The sequence below is a fragment of the Ascidiella aspersa genome, chromosome 8 (assembly GCF_963924565.1).
Source record: "Ascidiella aspersa chromosome 8, kaAscAspe10.2, whole genome shotgun sequence".
Lineage (NCBI taxonomy): Eukaryota > Metazoa > Chordata > Ascidiacea > Phlebobranchia > Ascidiidae > Ascidiella > Ascidiella aspersa.
In genome coordinates, this window is record NC_139454.1 from 4,574,415 (window position 1) to 4,592,915 (window position 18,501).

Consider the following 18,501-nt stretch of genomic DNA (forward strand, 5'->3'; position numbering starts at 1 on the left):
TAATTTTTTTCAGTTTGCGTGCCATCAACGCCTATTTATCAGGCGTTGGTGCCATGTCTTTAACCTCTTTTTTTGGGGGGGGTCGATTTTTGATTCACGTTTGTTTCTGCGCATACTCTGAGCACACGTCATCACATCTTACCACTTCGGAACGTTTTGTTGGTCGGGTATCAAGTTGCCCGCTGGAATAACATTTACTTTAGCTGCTTTGTTCCAGCTTGTTTGACAACGATGCTTGGCGGGTGGATTACACCTGGTCTTTTGTGGCACTTTGTCGTTATTCTAACCCTGAGACCCGGGCAGGTTTTTTCTCGAAACTGAAAACGTAAAACGGTTAAGTCTTTAGTTATGTGTCACCATCGGTCGTGTCTGGTGATCAAAGAATCTAGTTTTCAGTTGTGCTCAAATTCGTGAGCTGGCTTAGAATCCTACCACATTTTCGTCCGGGGGTTTATGTTGCTAACAATATTTGAGTTAGGGTGAGAGTTAGCGTTTGAATTCGGGTCGTTTAAGTATTGTCATTATAATAATTGTAACATAATTTATGATTTTTCTTGCAATTTCTCGCGTCGTTACTGTTAAAATAAATGGGGTAGGATTCTAGACCAGCGCCCAAATTCGCCATTTTAAAACAAAATCGTACTTGAATTTATAATTTAGACTGAACAGGAGGAAAGGTTTCCGCCATTTAGTAACTATAATTAAAAATCAGTCGACAAGTTATTCAGCTATAGTTACTTGTCAACAAAATCGGTTTTCATTGTTGTTTCGCTTTAAATTGTGTACTGTGACTAAATAAAGAGGCACACAGTTAAAAATACACAATTGTCGGAGTGCAGCACAGTTTAAAATCAGTTTTACGTTTTGAAATTTAACAAACTTCCCGTATTTGTTCCTAATGAAAAATACTCTCACTGCTAATTTCAGGGTAGACCATTGACCTTCATCAGGGCAAAAACGTTTAAATGGTGTATTTGCCATTTTATAAAAAGCTGTGTTGTAAAAGCAAGTCAAGCTAAACAGATTTCTTGCTGTTTTTCATAGACTGCGTTTATCTAGTTGAATTACCTTACATGTATTTATCTTCATTTTATTAAATGGCTAACTTTACGATAGAAAAACTCAAACAGAATATTTACTTCTATTTGCACTTCGTCATTTACTTGCAGAGACGAGTATATCTATTTTTGCAAACATTTAGTTTCGCTTTAATATACCTTCTTTTTATCTTTAAATACCCAAAGTAGGCACTCCTAATGTGGGCATGATTACAATGTTTAAAGTACTGGTTCTTGCCTCTTTACTTGCAATTGCTCGGAGTCAGTGCCCCACATCTTGTACGTGTAGTGGTACCGAGGTCAGTTGTCAGTCAGCCAGCCTCACAGCAGTACCTGCTGGTATTGAAGCCTCCACAACTGTGCTTAACCTTCATGGGAACACTATTGCAACGGTGGCTGCTGATACGTTCTCGACTCTAACCAACCTCCAGTAAGTTGTTTACTTTTTCAAAATTGGGTAAATAACTTTGGTTTCAGTACACTATGTACGGATCTCTAATTGCTTGAAAATGAATACCAAACCAAATATGCCGAGTAAACCAATAGTTTCTCTTAATGGAGACGTTTAGATACGAACTGGTAATGATAAATTTGCTTATCAAAACGTCTTTACTAAACATATACGAACTAAAAATGCATTCTTCTAAACTTTTGAAAAGCATATTTGCAAAGAAAACAGGTAGGCCTACACAAATCTAAAAGTAAAACCATAGAACTTATAACTTAAAACAATTGTGATTAAAAAGGCTGTAATTTCGGGAAATAGGCATGTGGTATTATTTCTCTGATGTTACCACGCAAACTGTGTTCGATTTTACTCGACTTATTTGGCTTGGTATTTAATTTTATTGTTTGGAACCATTTAACGTTTTTTGTTTTATTTTATTCCAGATCCTTAACGCTGACTTCTTGTGGCATTACAACGATAGAAGATGGAGCTTTTAACGGACTATCTTCACTACAGACGGTAAAACTTCCTAATGTTTATTTTTATAAGGCGTTTTTGTGTTACATGTATCGTTGCTGGGCGAAAAGTTTGGAATGAAAAGTCAAGTTTGAGGCATATTGAGTTATACCAAGGCTCGTTTTTGATATTTCTGAAATACGGTACAAGGAATTAATAATTAAGTGTAAACTAAATTTCTATAGATTCACCAAACAAATTCAACGTAATACAAAATCATCATGATTTGTTTACCACATAATAATCGAATTAAATAAATCTTTATACAATATTCGTTAAATTACCACATTTTTACAGTAAAAGTTAGAGCTGCAGAGGCGGACATGATATAGCTTGTCGCCAGAACAGTCACGTAAAACAGAATAAACTTACTCCTTTTTCTTTTAGGGGCTCCTAAAAACTGTTTTGAGCGAAATTTAATAGCATAATTTTTTTTTAATATGGATTAGGTTTGTAGTATGTCTCAGCCGAATTTGATGAATTAGTTTTAGCCCACTGGGATCGTGCGTCTCATTTCACGATCGAAAATGTAGTTTTGGCAACTTAAACAATATAAAGATACTTGTTCGCTTTCGGCGAATGTGTAAAATTATTTCTATGTAGCTTTTGCATTAAAAGAAACAACTCTCCGACCAAAAACTTGAACAAACGAACTGTTTAGTGTTTTTAAGGTTACTTCATTATGACGTTACCTTCTGACGTAACCGTGTGGTGTTACATTATGACGTAACTTAGTGACGTCATCTCTGAAAATTTTTGCATGCTCCTCCCAAATAAACATTTCGAATCTGCGCCTGTAATTTACCCAAGTATATATAATTCCTAAACTCAAACGAGGGACATAATGTTTCTGTTAAACTGTTTCTGTTATACCAGGGGTTCTTAAACTGGGGTCAATGGACCCCTTGGGGGTCCGTGAACTAGTTTTAGGGGGTCCATGAAGGCCAAATTGAAATATTAGTGTATATTTAAAAAGTAATCATTTTTTCAAAGAAAGCAGTTTAATTAAAAACCAAAGGGTTTTGCACTGACTGTATTAAAACTTCACTTCACTTTCACATTTTTAGAACGAAATCAACAGATTTATGAAGTTAATTTGTAATGCGACGTCAACTTATGACGTCAATTTTTGAAATTTTTTGCCTATCGTGGTCCACGCGAAGCCAAAACAAATTTTAGGGGTCCGCGGTAAACAAAGTTTAAGAAACCCTGTGTTAAACTGTTTCTGTTAAACGTTGCTCTCACAAAAATTACTCTCGTGATTTTTATCCACCAGCTCACCATGAGCGGCAATTCGATCGCGGCGATCACGGCGGGTCAGTTCTCATCGCTCACGAGCCTTACGACCCTTGACCTTTCGGAGAACAGCATCGCAACAATCGCCGAAAACTCGTTTCAGGACCTCAGTGCTGTAACGTCATTCAGTGAGTCAACTTTTTTTATTTCTTTTTAATTGAATTTTATTTTGTTTTTATTGAAAATTAGTTTAACGATATTTGTGTCATTTCTGAGGGGTTAAATGCGTTTTTGTAACTTATTTTTGTATATAATAAATAAATTACCCATTAACATCAAAATATACATATATTTAAATATTAGTACCAGAAAAGACTTTCATTAAAACATAACTATTTCGTAGCGGTTTTGAAGGTTTTAATGGCCTGGCTTAAGTGCTTTAAAGTCACCGATTCTAAATGATTTGACTGGACTTAAGTCGTTTTGGGCAAAGTGACTTGACTTGACTTAAGTTTTTTGGACAAATAACTTGGGTTGAAATAAACTGTTTTCACTAAGCAGTTTTATTATAAAATTGGTTTATTTATCTTAATTTTTGCACATAAAACAGCTTGCTTTCTGTGTTTTGCGTATTTGTTATTTATAGTTTAGGTATTTCCTATAATCGGACAAGTTTACCAATTTAAGGTTTACTTTTTATAGCAATTACTTGACTTGAAATTAACTTGCTCTTAATAATTATGATTTTACTGGCACTTGACTTGTTATTTATTTATTCAAAACGAATTAAACTTAGACTTAAGTTATTTTACAAATCACTTGACTTGGACTTAAGTTATTTTACAAATGACTTGACTTGGACTTAAGTTATTTTACAAATGACTTGACTGGGTCTAAAGTCATTTCAAAATTACTTTTTTACAACACTGGCTGTTTTAATAAACCTATTCTACCGATTCTATATAGCTAAGCTATTTTTAGCGAGCAATGCGTAAATAAAGTGTTTCGCAACTTTTAATCAAATAAAGATATTTTTCAGCTCTCGCTACCAATGCTTTGACAACGATTGAAACGAACACCTTCAATGGCCTGACGTCACTCCCTATACTGAAAATACAACTCAACTCAATCGACACAATACAAAGTGGAGCTTTCGGGCACATGACAGCACTTGTAGAGGTACCTAAATGTCAAAACTGGGGTTCGTCGATACAATACTTCCAAAATTAACCAACTTAAAATTTTACCTTAAGTACTTCATATGGGAACACACAATAAGACCTAAAAAGAAACAATACCTAAAGCAGAAAAATCTATAAAACCACCAACGACATAATACAACTAAATACGCAGTAATGTCCAGTACAGCATGAGATCAAAATCGTCTGAATAAAACAACATACTGTGCTAATACAAAAAGAAACGTAACTTACATGCTAACGTTAATCAATTGATTGATATGTGGGTTTCAATTTTGAATATATGTTAAAATTATTAAAAAATTGCAAAATATATACCGTTTATATATTTAGCAACATTTTTTCAAATTACTTGTGTTTTATAATAGTTTAAAAATAATTTCGTCTGGGAGTTCAAAAAAATCAGGACATGTTAGTAAAATTAAATAAGTCAAAATGTACAAGGTGATGATTTAAACACTATATTTTTGTTAATCAAAAAAAAGTTTAACTTTTACCATAATAACAAATAATAATATTGGCGCTTTCTGACCAAAAAACATTTTTAAATACTATTGTAATCCAGCCCGCGACATATTTTCTTAATAACGATAAAGTATAGTTGAAATGTTGTCGATTAAAATTGAAATATATTTTGATTAAACTTTAAATTGAACGACAATTCAATAAGGCTCACTATAGTTTTGATTGCATAGTTATTTGTATTTCCTTCGTATAATAACTAAGGTACCGTAATTAATTTCGACAAAAAATGTATATCCGACCGCAATCGTAATAACAGTAATGCGGCCCGCGAAGGTCAGCCCTCACACCGATCCGGTCCTTTATACTAAAACATGGTGACCTCAGTTCTAAACAACAAACTGTAGTGTAGTTGATGGGACGCAACTTTTGTAAGCTGTTGTACTTTCACTTGCTTATACTTGGACAACATTATGCGATAATGAGAGTTTAACTTTATACTTGTTTTCCGGTCGAATATATTTTTACTTTGTTTAATGTGACTTTTAACTTGTTAAGTTTAAGGATGTCTGGCAATATTACAGGTTAGTCAGTTCAATAAAAAAGTTCAAATTTCTTTGCTTTATGTTTAATTTTTAAGAGAACCACGGTTAGTTATATATATTGTTTGCTGTTATTTTGTTAACCCTATTTGAAAACAGTTTTCTCTGAATTGACAATCACGCATTTTTTTAAAGATTCAAATGAGTGCTAACCGACTGACCACAATCCCCAGCGGTGTATTCAGTGACCTTCCAAATGTAGAGAAGATTGACTTGCAGTCTAATATACTGGGAGACCTTGCTTCAGGGATGTTCTCAAACCTTCCAAGTATTACTGTGAGTGTGTTTAGGTTGTTTGTTGCGGAATTAAGAAAAAAAGATCGTACTTACAATTGGTCTAACTTGCCCAGCGAATTAAAGCCTATATGCCCAACGTTACAAACAAATTCGGTAAACTTTTCTTAAAAGTTAACAAAAACACCGACATGCTATCAAAATTAAAAAATGTAAATCATCTTTTTAGTGTGTTAAATAGTCAGGCAGTTTTTAAATTGCATTTTGATAATTGAAACGTGGTATTAATTTTACAATTTGTACTGTAGTGCTATTGTTTTAGGTGTTGAGAGAAAACTTAAGTAGTTATCCTAATTTCCAAATTTAATTAGCACATACATTCCCTTCACTGTGTGTTTGTGCTGTCCTAAAATGGGCACAACGTTAAAAGTAATTCTTTTTTTTTTAAGTTTTTCAAAGGTTGAGAAGCTCCTTTCTTCTGTTTTTTATATGAGTATTTCTGTTGTTTTTAAGCGTCTTTAAAGTTGCAGAGATGCAACAAAATTCCTGTTCACTTTCCAATCTTTCTTTGAAGACTCTCGATTTTCGCTCTAACGAGATCACGTCGACGTCGCACGCGTTTAGCGCTATTACGTCACTGAAGTACCTGGACTTGTCGAACAACCGCTTCACCGAGATCACCTCTGCAAACTTTCCGAGTTTGAGCAACCTGAAGACGCTTGATCTGAGCGAGAACCAGATCACTGATGTTGGGATGTTTAGTCTACTTTTGTCGGTGAGTGGACAGTCTTTGTGCTACGTAATGGGGGTGCAGATATGGATAGAGGTTGTGATTAGGGTTCCTCTCCGGGAATGTTTCGACAGGAAATTCCAGGGATTTCCCGCGAATAAACGATCCCGAATCCCGGGAATTTTTTTATGATCTCTGTTATTCGGCAACACAGCGAAACTTAAAAAAAGTTGTCATTTTTGACTGATACAAAGAAAAAAATATTATCAAACCTATTAAAGTCGTTGCCTGAGTTGCTTTATTTACGCTTACCAGCAGAAAAACTTGATTAAATTTATTCTACCAAAAACATGCGATTTTTTAAAATAAAAACAAATAAGGGTCCAGCCTTTAATACGAGAAGGTATTGTAAGATTGCAGAAGCTATACTACAGAACATAAATGAACTCAATTAAATCTTTGTAGTTAATATAAAATAATTTAAAAAATGACGTAATTTTAGGTATAATTTTTTCGTCGGGAATCCTGGTACTCCCAGGAATTTTCATTTTTCAATCACGTTTCCCGGGAGTGAAAATATCCGGGAAAAGGAGGAACCCTAGTTGTGATGTCTGATGCCTCGTGTTTTGTTCCGACATCGATAACCGTTATTTTATTCTGGGAGTCAATATATGTTCCGAAACCAAGTGATGCCATTGATATGACCAAACGAGATTTAGGTCAAAATGAAATTCGAAATCTGATGTTCTCTAATTCAGTTAGGTACCGGCTCCGATTCGATATTATCGGACATCCCAAAGAAGGTTTTTTAGGAGAATGGAAAAGGGGCTGTGAAAACACTTTCGAAATAAAAAATCTGCTCGAAACTCGTTCTATCATCAACTCTGTTGATGATTAGGCCTCCAAATAATTTATATCTGAAAGTGAACTGCAGATTATACAATATTTTTTTTCTGCAAAAAAACTTTGCAGTTTTCTCATTAACGCATTTAGATTCAACTTTCCTTTTTTTCAGTCTACGTCAAATTGTGACGTCACACTGGTTCACGCAAACCAAAAATATTTTCGGGGTCTGCGTTAAAAAAGATTTAAGACGCCTAATCTATATTCAAGTGTATAAAATGTTAGCATCTGGTAATTTTGTTGAACACTTAATGTATCCCAGGACCTTGACACGCTTGATATGAAGCACAACCATCTTGAAGCACTTTCTAATGGAGTTGTGTCTGAGATGTCGAGTCTTATAACTGCCGACTTCTCGTACAACAACTTCACTGCTGTTCCTTCTGCTGGATTCGCTGGCTTCATCTCCACAACATCAGCTGTACAGCGTAAGTTTACAGTAAAACGGAGATTATTCAGCTGCATTTGTGACCCCAAAGTCATGCGTACGTTAGTAATTTGTAATAAAATTTTATATACTTAACCTGTCAATTGTAAATTTTTCTTCCGGCAATATTACAATACAATTAAAACAATGCCTGGAAGCAACAGCATATTCAATACTTAAACTATATAAATGCATTTTTTAATGTTACTTTCTGTCTTTTAAATATAAACATAAAATCTGCTCGGCTGAATTTAAATGAAAAAGTTTCGTAAGTTGCTGATTACTTAAGTTTTAAAACCACTTTTAATTGTTTTAAATTTTCCAAAGATACTATAACGCGACTTGCTAAATGAACTATAACAAACTTTGTAAGGATAATGAACAATTCACGTGGCGTTTATCTTAAATATTTAACCGTTTAGGCCACTTCCATGAAAATCAGTTGTACAAGTAACGACCAATTACTTACATATTTTGTTGAATTATTTTCGATCAAAGGTTAGCATTAAGTTTCCCGATTTTACCTAACTCTGCCATACAAATTGAAAGGGTTTATTTTTATGTATATTGCCACATTGTTACGTCACAGATCTAATTTTGAGCAACAACAAAATCGCCTCGGTTGCCGCCGACGCCTTCTCGGCCTGCACAACAATGCTCAGTGTCGACCTACGTAACAACGGCATGACGTCACTGAACGCGAGAAGCTTCGCGGATCTGCCTCAGATTAGAGTGAGTTGAAACTTTGTAGAATACTAAACATGGTTTAAGATAGAGTTTGAAATGACTCAAGTACCAGTCAAGTCATTCCAAACATACTTTAAGTCCAAGTCAAGTCTTTAAAAATTAATTCAAGTCCCAGTTCAAGTCATCAGTTGCCCAAGTAAAGTCCAGCCAAATCAAGTCATTAACATAAATAAAATGATATAATCGTCCGAAAGTAAGCAATTACTCAACTAAGTTTTATATTACAAAATTAGGATAAATAAATCAATGTACCGGTAGTTAAAAAATATTTAATGAAAACACTTAAGTTTAAACCAAGGTAATTGACAGAAAAAAGTCCCAGTGAAAAGACTCAAGTCAAGTTATTTGACTCACAAATATTTTAGGCTGAAAACCATAAAAAGGAAAACTATGCCACAGGGCACGTAGTTGGAATTACGAGTGTTTTTTCTCTCAAAACAAAACTCACAAACAAACTCTTTTATAAATCATAATTGTGACCCCAATAAAGAAGCATTGCTGTAATCCAAATTATTAAATTATACTATCATTGTTTGCAGACAACCAATAATATCTTTACACAACTTTTTTGCTAGAGATTTCGAATAATATTTCGGGAAAAGTGTATTGCAAAATTTTGTTTTAACAGCTTTTTTTGTATAATTTTACCAAATAAAATTCCAAATCGGGTATTTTTTCCCAACAAACATAATTCGCAGACCATCTACCTTTCGCACAACTCTCTCACCCAAATACCTGGCGAGGCGTTCACCACATTACAACGTGTGGAGAGCATTCAGCTCGACAACAACCAGCTACAAACTGTAGCTACATCGGCCTTTAAAGACCTGGATGTTCTTCCAAGCCTAGACCTCAGTAGTCAGCAGATCAACGATGTTCAGAGTGAAGCTTTTCAAAACACTCCACTGCTTGCTACACTTGATATGAGTAGTAATCAGCTAGCAAGTGTACCTACGACTGCCCTGACTGAATTGACTGGTAGGTTAAACTGCAACCCAGTAAGTATAGTGGGGAGCTATGTATCAAAAAAACAAACCTTCTGGCATGCATACGATAGGTATAGACGTAAGATTTTTGGCACAGATGTTCATTTTTGCGTTTTATCTTGATTTTTGCCTGGTCCCAAGTTGGTTATATATTAAATATTATACATTTAATTATTTGCATTATAGGCATTGTGTTTGTTCTGTGTTCTATTCTGTGTTATATTCGTTTCTTGTCACGTTCCCCTGAGTAGTGCAGTTGGTAGAGCGATGTTCCCGGTATGACCGAGGTCGTGAGTTCGAACCTCACCACATACATAGTTTTATGAACAGGGTACAATAGGCATAGGTTCAATGGTTGTTCTAGACTTGCTCCTCTCTGAACCTGTGTAGCTCAGTTGGTAGAGCGACTGTACGATATGGCCCGAGGTCGTGAGTTCGAACCTCACCACGGGCTAGTTATTTTTCTAGCCTGGATTTATTTGTTACATAGTTTAAAAAAACATTTTTGTCGGGAAAACGAATATCGAAAAAGGAGAAAGATGATTTAGTGAGCGAATGTCAGGATTCTTCTTTTTTGCTATTTATCGTCTTTTCAAAATTAACCTATTTAAATTGTCGAATTACGGCTTTGGGGATAATTACCAACAAGTTAATAACACTGACTTAAACATTAAAAAAAAGTTCATGTACTTTTGTATTCGCCAGGTCTTCAAACCCTGGACCTATACGCAGCAAAATAATTAGCGGACTGAATATTTGATAAGTAAACATAACTGGAAAGATATATTACTTTACATCCAAATTCAACCTTATAATCTAAACATTGAAAGTCAGAATACTTATTTCTTTCCTATTTATAAAACTCATCCCTCTAAATCATCAAACTACGCCTTAGGAGATAATTACAATCACGTTGACAACACTGTTTTAATCTATAAACAAACATGTACTTTTGTATTCGCCAGGTCTCCAAACCCTGGACATACGCAGCAACGTGATTAGCGGACTCGGCGTGAACCGGACTTTCTCCTCACTCGCTTCGCTTTCCGCAATTCACCTCCAGAGCAACGTTATAGCGACCCTAGCGGAAGGCTGCTTATCCGCACTTCCGTCTTTGACCAGTCTCGATTTGTCCGCAAATCAACTCACTGAGATATCAGTTCCGCTTTCAGACACAACCCTCGGTGCTTTGACCAGTCTTCAGCTTAACGATAACGAGCTTGCGTCAATAAGTGCGGACGCGTTCCGCTATTTTGCAGCCCTGCGGACTCTGGATTTATCCGGGAATCAGCTGACCACTTTGCCCGATGGATTGTTTGATTATATGAACGAAAGCTTGACGTAAGTAATAAAACTTAGCGCAATGGCTTTATTACCTTGATTGTAGGATTGTCTACGGCGTGTTATTCCGGTATCGATATCCGTTATTTTTTTGACAAATAACTATCGCGATTCGATCAGATACCAAATGACGTCATTATTATGCTCAAAAATGCAAAGAAAATTCGCTTAGAAAAGTTTGTGCCTTGGTCTAGAATCCTATCGTATTTATTTTGACACTAAGAAACGAGTTGCCAAGATTGAAATTTTAAGTAAGGCATAAATACATAAGAACAAATATAACAATATTTCTTGACCCACCCAAATCCAAATGCTAACTCGCATTTCAATCTAAATATTGTTAGCAATATAAACTCCCGGACGAAACTGTGGTAGGATTGTAGACCAGCGCCAAATTTGGCATTGACGTCGTTAAAAAAGGAAACAAATGCAGTTAAGGGAAAAATGTACCCGTTTTTTCCCCACAGAAGCGTCACACTGACTGGCAACTCGTGGGCTTGCGAATGCCCCCTGGGCTGGATCCAGCGCGATTTCAACAGCACCCTCTCTTCGGGGGTGTGCGCCACCCCGGTTGCGGAGGCGGGGAAAAACCTGGGCGCCAGCGGGACCTGGGTGCCGGAAGCGGACTGCTTCACAACTACGGCCGTGATCACGAGTGAGTTATTTATTGTAACTATTGTTATTCGTAAATGTTACGGGGCAACTAAATAAGAATGTAGTCTGTTATTGCGAGTACATATTTTAGATATTTTTTTATTGCATCATTCGGACACTATTATAGGCTTTGAAACATTAACTTATGTGCGTTTGCTGTATACTCAATTTTCAGTTCAATAACATCTGAGGAAAAGCTGTGTCTTTAAAGTTGTTAAAAAAAACTAGTGCAGTGATTCTCTTTTTCTTACTACTATTGATTTAACTTATGACAATAAGAGCAATAACACATTGATGTTGAGCATACCATAGCACTGCGAAATAGCTTATATAGAACTTATGAATTAGTTTAGTTCTTGGAAACCCTGTACGGCCTAACTGATAAGTGATCATAAAAACTCTCATACACATTTCTATATAATGCATCTACTGCAATGACAGTTTAATGGCCCTGGTTAATACACATAGATGTCTTATTAAATTTTGAATTTAATTCGTAGCGACTCCGACCGTCCCACTGGAGATTACGTCACCAGATCAATACGTCACCGCTGACGCAGGCGAAGGGGCTTACTTCGAGTGCGTCACGGTGGGGTCGTTTTCACCCTCAGTGGTGTGGACCTCACCCCAGGGTGAAGCGATCCTGTCAGACGGGAACTTTGTGTTCGACCAAACCACAGGTGGGTGTATTGAATTGAGTCAATGACTTGAAAAAACATATTTTATTTTTTTAAATTTCAAATATATTGTTTTTTAAATTGAGCTATTTATCGGAATGTTTGCACATAAAAATCGCTTCCTATATGTTGCGTGTTTCTTATTTTTTAGTCCAGTTATTGCTCATAATCGTACGAGTTTTAAAATTACAATAGTTTAACGTTTCATGTTTACGACACGGACATGACTTGAAGTTGACTTGCTCTAATTATGACTTGACTGGGACTTGAGTTGTTTTGCAAATGGCTTGACTGGATTTGTTAGAAAAATATTGCCCCTTTATTTTAGTTTAGCAAACTAGAAACGTTGTTCGTTTGGCTTTTTAATATTAAAACAATACAAAAGTGTATTCTCGATCGAATACCAAACACTGAAATAGATATTTATCTGGGGCTATCGAAATCCAGGTCTAAGATTTTTGACCTTTAATGACCTTCTCGTTCAGGTTCGCTAAACATCACAGTAGTGACGTCAAACATGGGAGGAACTTACAGATGCACAGCAGAGAACTCGGCGCACGAAAGCGACACGATAGACGTAGGGTTGACGGTTCGATTCCCACCGCTGATCGTTCAGATCACATCAGCTGCAGTGTTCCCAGATGATAGCACGAGTTCGCTTCCTTGTGTCGCAAACGCCTATCCTTACGCAACTTACCAGTGGACTGATCCGCTGGGAAATATATACAATCACAGCAGGTTAAAATGTTTGTGGCTGTAGTGCAGGGGTGTCCAACTCAAACATGCCGACGTGCCAATTTTTATCTTATAACTTCTTCCCGTGCCAAAGTTTCGTACACGAACTAATTCTTTGTAATCATAAAAGGCTTTTTTACCAAAAATAAGAACGTTTATTTGAACTAAAAAAAAACTTAATAATAAATTTCAAAGCCAAAAAGGTCGAGTTTTTTGGTCACACCAACTGAAGATGATACAAGTTCGTATCGAAACGTCTTAATCAAGATGCTGTCGATCTACTCGACCTTTTGGCTTTGAAATTTATTATTAAGCTACATTACAGATCCGTGCATAGTGTACCTAAAAAAAACTGTCTAGTAGAAATGCGCATCACTACATCAAAGTGTCTCTCGGTGAGCTGACTTCTTGTTTGTTCACACCAAGCTATATAATATTATGTGAATGCAAGCCTCCACACAGTATAATGTTACTATATTAAAAGTAATTGTTGGTTGTCGTGATTGCCGCGATTGTTTTATATTGTGAACAAACAATGGCAATTGGCTGTATAACAAACTTAGTATTTTTCGGGGAGGACTTGCGCGCCGTTTTTTATTAGGTCGCGTGCCACATTTGTCACGCGTGCCGCTTGTTGGACACCCCTGCTGTAGTGCATAGCTGAGTTATAGCGATGTGCGATAATTGACATTTCATTCAAATATCGATACCCGATATTTTGGGCAAAAAGTATCGCGATCCGATCGGATACCTAATGACGTCATTACTAAGCTCAAACAAGCAAAATACATGAAATACAAAAGTGCAATTCTAATGTTTTTAAGGGTTTTTGGACAAGATCTGATTTTTTCGTCAAACGTTTAATTACATCGCGCTGTTAACCTAATATTTCTTTCACGATAAAGAATCATGGCGCTGGATCGAAATTCGGGGATAAATTGAACAAATTAATTTGGCATCGGATCTGCACCGATACCACCCTAGTATCGGGCGAGTATCGATACTATCGCTTGTTATCGGGTATCGGCTCCGATCAGAGATTTTCGATATTCATATAAGTAGTATCCGACATCTTAATGCTGTTCAATTTGTTTCGCACTTCAAGTTATTAATTGGCAATTTGAATTCTTAAGATTTCCTACAATTATTCAACTTTTACAAGAATACCTTACTAATTTGTTACGTATTTTATGTTGGTATTTTAATATAGAATAATTAGGGAAAGTTTTTCTTACGATTAACAAGAATTAACCAACATGCTTACATAATACGGTTTTATCTACGAGTAATATTTTACAAGTTAAAAAATAGTCTCGATTAGGCCGCCTTTATGAAACAAAATTATTGCAAATTGTTTGCCCAAAATTTTGTTTCCTAATCTTTTTTAAGCGTTTTTTTTTGTTGTATTTTCCATTGTAAAATTGTTGTTTTAATTGCAATTTCTTATCTTTGTTATACTTTTTATCCACTTTTAATTTTTTTGAAATCCTGTAACATATTTATTTGCTTGGTTTAAATACAGGGTAACAACAAGTTTTAATATAATCTAATCACTTTCCAGCACGGGTAGCGTGATCGTGCTGAGTAGCGGAACTCTTCACATGTCGGAACGAGTGAGCGCTGAGTCGGGAACCTTCTCGTGTTTGGCGAGTAACGAACTCGGAAACGACACCAAGTCCTCCTTCGTATTCTTCTACAACTCGACACAGGTTAGAATATTTGTTTTGTGATAAAGGAAAACAACTCTTTAAAACGCAAACGTTTCAATGAAAAAGTTATTTTTAAGCAAATAAGCTGCATTGGTTGAGAACAAACTTTCAGAAACTTAAAAGCTAGTAATTTTAATTTACTTTAGACATAGGCCTACCCTTTCAATAACTCACTTGACACGTATTTTTTCACGAACCTTACTACTGAAGTTACAAAAAGCTGAGCTAACATTTATCCGAATCACACCCGTAAGTGTTGTTTTATTTTCTGTAATGATTATGGCGCCATACCTTTTTTCGCATTTTTGGTTTTGCTTTTTTGGAGCTGTTTTTTAGGCAAACATTGCTTTTAAATAATAATTTGAACAATTGTAACGAGTTACATCGCAACGTTTTACGTTTTTTTATTGCCATACATACACTTTAGGAAACAGGCGGAATATTAATATGGTGTCAGAATATCTTACTTTTTCATTTAAATTTACTTTTGCCTTTTAAGATTAATTCTACGATCGAATCCATCGTTAAAACGGGGAATTCCCTCCAATTGACGCCCCACTACTTCACCAGTGATGACGCGACATTCGCCTGGCTCCTGCCAAGCGGAAGTTACGTCATCAACTCCAACAAACTTCCAAGGGATGACGTCACAATCGCGTACCTCTCACCCGAGGGAGTTTTCAGTTACTCGGGGGACGAGAGCGAACAATCTGCGGGTTTGGACGCTTTGTACGAAATTGAGCCCGTGAATCGAACCATCAACCTCCGGAACTTGACAGAAGAGCAGAGCTCGAGTTTGACTGGAACTTACCAGTGTTTAACAAGCGCAGGGGTGTCTACTTTTAGCGTGAGGCTATTTGAGGATACAACTACCACAACTACTGCTACTACAACAACAGCAACTACAACAACAACAACAACAACTGAACCTATAACAGAAAGCACAACAACAACTACAACAGAAGCAACAACAACTACAACAGAAGCAACAACAACTACAAGCACAATTCAGCTCACTCTACCTACATCAGCAAGTAATTCAACCAACTCAACTGTGGAAGCTTCACCTACACCGAGTGATGTGTCCATCGCGTACGCAGTGGTCGGATCACTTTTGCTCGCCATTTTGTGTCTCTTCCTCTTCTTTCTGGGCAAACGTTACAGAAAAAAGAAGCGCTCAGATAAGACTTACAAGGCTACGCACGATGATTAAAACTTTGTTTTATCTAAACAAATCTTTCTACCTATTTAGTTGTTGCAACATTTAAACAGTTTTTTCGAAAAACATTTCTAATTTTTCTATTATTCTATTTGATACAAAGTTCAGCTTTAGTTTGTTTTAAGACACATTTTTTTTCGTTCCATTATTATTTGGCGCAAATTTTAACTTTTTATAAGTTTTGTTTTGAAACACATTTATATTGTTTTAATTAATACCCATTCCTTTAAGTTTAAATGCTTTGTTTTGAAGTTTAATATTCATTTTGGACATGCACTTATTTTTATTATAAGATTCTCTTGATATTCGTTTTGACTTATATTTATTATCTTTATGTTTTATGATATATTTTGAGGCCATATCAGTGAACCGTTACATTTTCCATGTATCTTACATTGCCCGCCATCTTTGTAAATAAACTTCAAAAAAACGACTTTACCAAACCCAATTGTGTTAGTGACGTCATACATGGCTACCGACCTCATGGATTGTAAAATGACGTTACACGTTTCTCAGCATTTTTCTATTCGTTTCGAACAATTTTAACAGGTTGTTATGACTACTAAATGGTAACCATGTCCATCTTTCGGTTGCCATATTCCAGGGGTTCTTAAACTGGGGTCCATGGACCCTTTGGGGGTCCGTAAACTAGTTTTAGGGGGTCCATGAAGGTATAATTGAAATATTAGTGTTATTCAAGAAAAAATCAGATTATTATAAGAAAACAATTTAATCAAAAATAAAACGGTTTTGCATTGATATTTAGACTCCATTTCACTTTTGCATTTTTGGACCAAAATCAGCAAATTTATAAAGTCTTTTTGTATTGTGACGTTAATTTATGACGTCATTTTGTTAATTTTTTTTGCCTACAGTGGTCCACGCCAGATGAAAGAAAAGTTTAGGGATCCGCGGTAAAAAAAGTTTAAGAACCCCTGCTATATTTGAAGTAACACTATGAATGAAAAATAATCTTTTGGTTTCAGGCAAGGTTAAAAAGATTTTTTATTCGTTGTTTTAAACCAGCGGTTTTTAACTGGGGTGCCGTTTCTAGCGTTTAAAGGTATCGAGAGAAAATCCAATTTTTTTACAATTTTTATGTGCACGATTGGAGTGCATCAAATCAAGATATTTTGTCAACCTTGTGAACAAAGGATGTGTGTTGTTTCAATCTCGTTTATTGTGACGTAACAGTAAATTACTTGGCAAAAATTATTTTAAGGGTGCCGCGAACTATTTATAATTTCGTTGGGGTGCCGCAAGCAAAAGAGTTTGGGAACCACTGCTTGAAACGCTTGCTAAGCATGATACCACAAAAGTTGACTATATCCTGTATTTCGCATTAAAGAAATATTCGAACGCTTTCTGTAAATAAATTGTAAAAAAAATCAGGATATTTCGTTCAACCTGCTAACTTGTGTCATTAATCTTAGAAATAAACGATTAAATTGATGTTTTTCATTGTTTTTATGTAAATTATAACTGAGTGGCAAAACAACACAAGTGTTTTAGACTATATAATTTTGTATAAACCGGCTATCGCAATTTCTCAGCTACAGTTTAATGGATTTACAGTGTATATTAAATTGAAACACAACATAAAAGCAAACGGGATCACCACATTTATTAAAATGATTTTTTGCCAATAAAGGTAAATTTTGTGATTTGCCAATGGTCTTTTGGTGTTATTGACACGTTTGTGCTTTACTTAGTTTTGTCCGAAACATGCTGCCAAGCTTATTAAAACGATACAATCAGAACTGTATAGCCTTCGGCCATTAAAAGCAAGGCTACTACTTAAATGGACATAGCTAGCCTTCTGAATTGCGTGCGAAGGGTCCTGCAAACACAAAAAACGCATCTTGCACACTCTGTCATCGTTATCAGCAAGTTATGTTCAGTTAAAGTTAGATAGGCGCAAGAATGCCTTCCGGGCTATGTTTAGAACGGTACGGTGACGCTGCATTAAACAGTAACTCCAGACAGGGCGGGCCGAAATTACGGGGAAATTAAACTATATGACGGTGCAAGTTGCTCACAGTGAGGACCGCAGAAAAAATCGTTACATAATTTATAGTAATGTTATGAGGTAATTAATATAAAATAATTCCAAATTATCCTGATTGAAATTGTATAAATTTAAATTAATGACCTTAATCCTTAAATTATAGGCAAAATGGAATTTATTTAAGTAGGTACTTACAACGAAAAAATACACAATTCGTTAAAACATATACTGCTGAAAACTAGACTCAATATGGTGATCTAAAAACAGGAATCCTTTGGAAACCATTGGCAAAAATTCACTCTTTTATGTAATAACTAATAAGATTTAGCCGGTCCTTTTTTTTAATGTGAAAGTAACGCTAAATGATTGTGATTTTTGTGCAGAATCAACAAATTGATTGAGTAAATAGTGTATCGTATTTTTTTACAAATTAAGCAGGAAAAGCTAAAAAGCATTTTAACAAGCAAAATTATTCAAAGTCAAAAACAGGTTTCCTTCACGCTTCGTTACATTTGGAGTTGCAGACAGATGATTCAGCACTATTGGCTCAGCAAAGCGTGCGGAGGTGACTCGGCAATTCTGTTTGTTTAATCTGGGTTCTTTGCAGAGA

The 18,501-nt window shown here is 35.7% G+C and overlaps 1 protein-coding gene across 1 annotated transcript; it reads left to right on the forward strand.

Moving 5' to 3' along the window:
• The first annotated feature begins 1,248 nt into the window (after nt 1-1,248).
• LOC146135269 (uncharacterized) lies at nt 1,249-16,636 on the forward strand. The gene is made up of 15 exons (XM_083395733.1): nt 1,249-1,488; nt 1,950-2,025; nt 3,299-3,446; nt 4,298-4,437; nt 5,657-5,797; nt 6,330-6,530; nt 7,651-7,816; nt 8,405-8,547; nt 9,261-9,540; nt 10,514-10,889; nt 11,357-11,544; nt 12,044-12,223; nt 12,706-12,958; nt 14,517-14,664; nt 15,164-16,636. Exons 1-15 carry the CDS (start codon nt 1,265-1,267, stop codon nt 15,875-15,877), a joined length of 3,378 nt encoding a protein of 1,125 aa, XP_083251859.1. The 5' UTR covers nt 1,249-1,264; the 3' UTR covers nt 15,878-16,636.
• The last annotated feature ends 1,865 nt before the right edge of the window (nt 16,637-18,501 follow it).

Excerpts from the sequence above, each read along its gene's own strand:
- LOC146135269 (XM_083395733.1), top strand. The coding sequence starts at position 1,265 with ATGATTACAATGTTTAAAGTACTGGTTCTTGCCTCTTTACTTGCAATT. Across the intron at positions 8,548-9,260 it reads CGGATCTGCCTCAGATTAGA|ACCATCTACCTTTCGCACAA; the intron begins GTGAGTTGAAAC and ends CATAATTCGCAG. Across the intron at positions 14,665-15,163 it reads TCTTCTACAACTCGACACAG|ATTAATTCTACGATCGAATC; the intron begins GTTAGAATATTT and ends TTGCCTTTTAAG.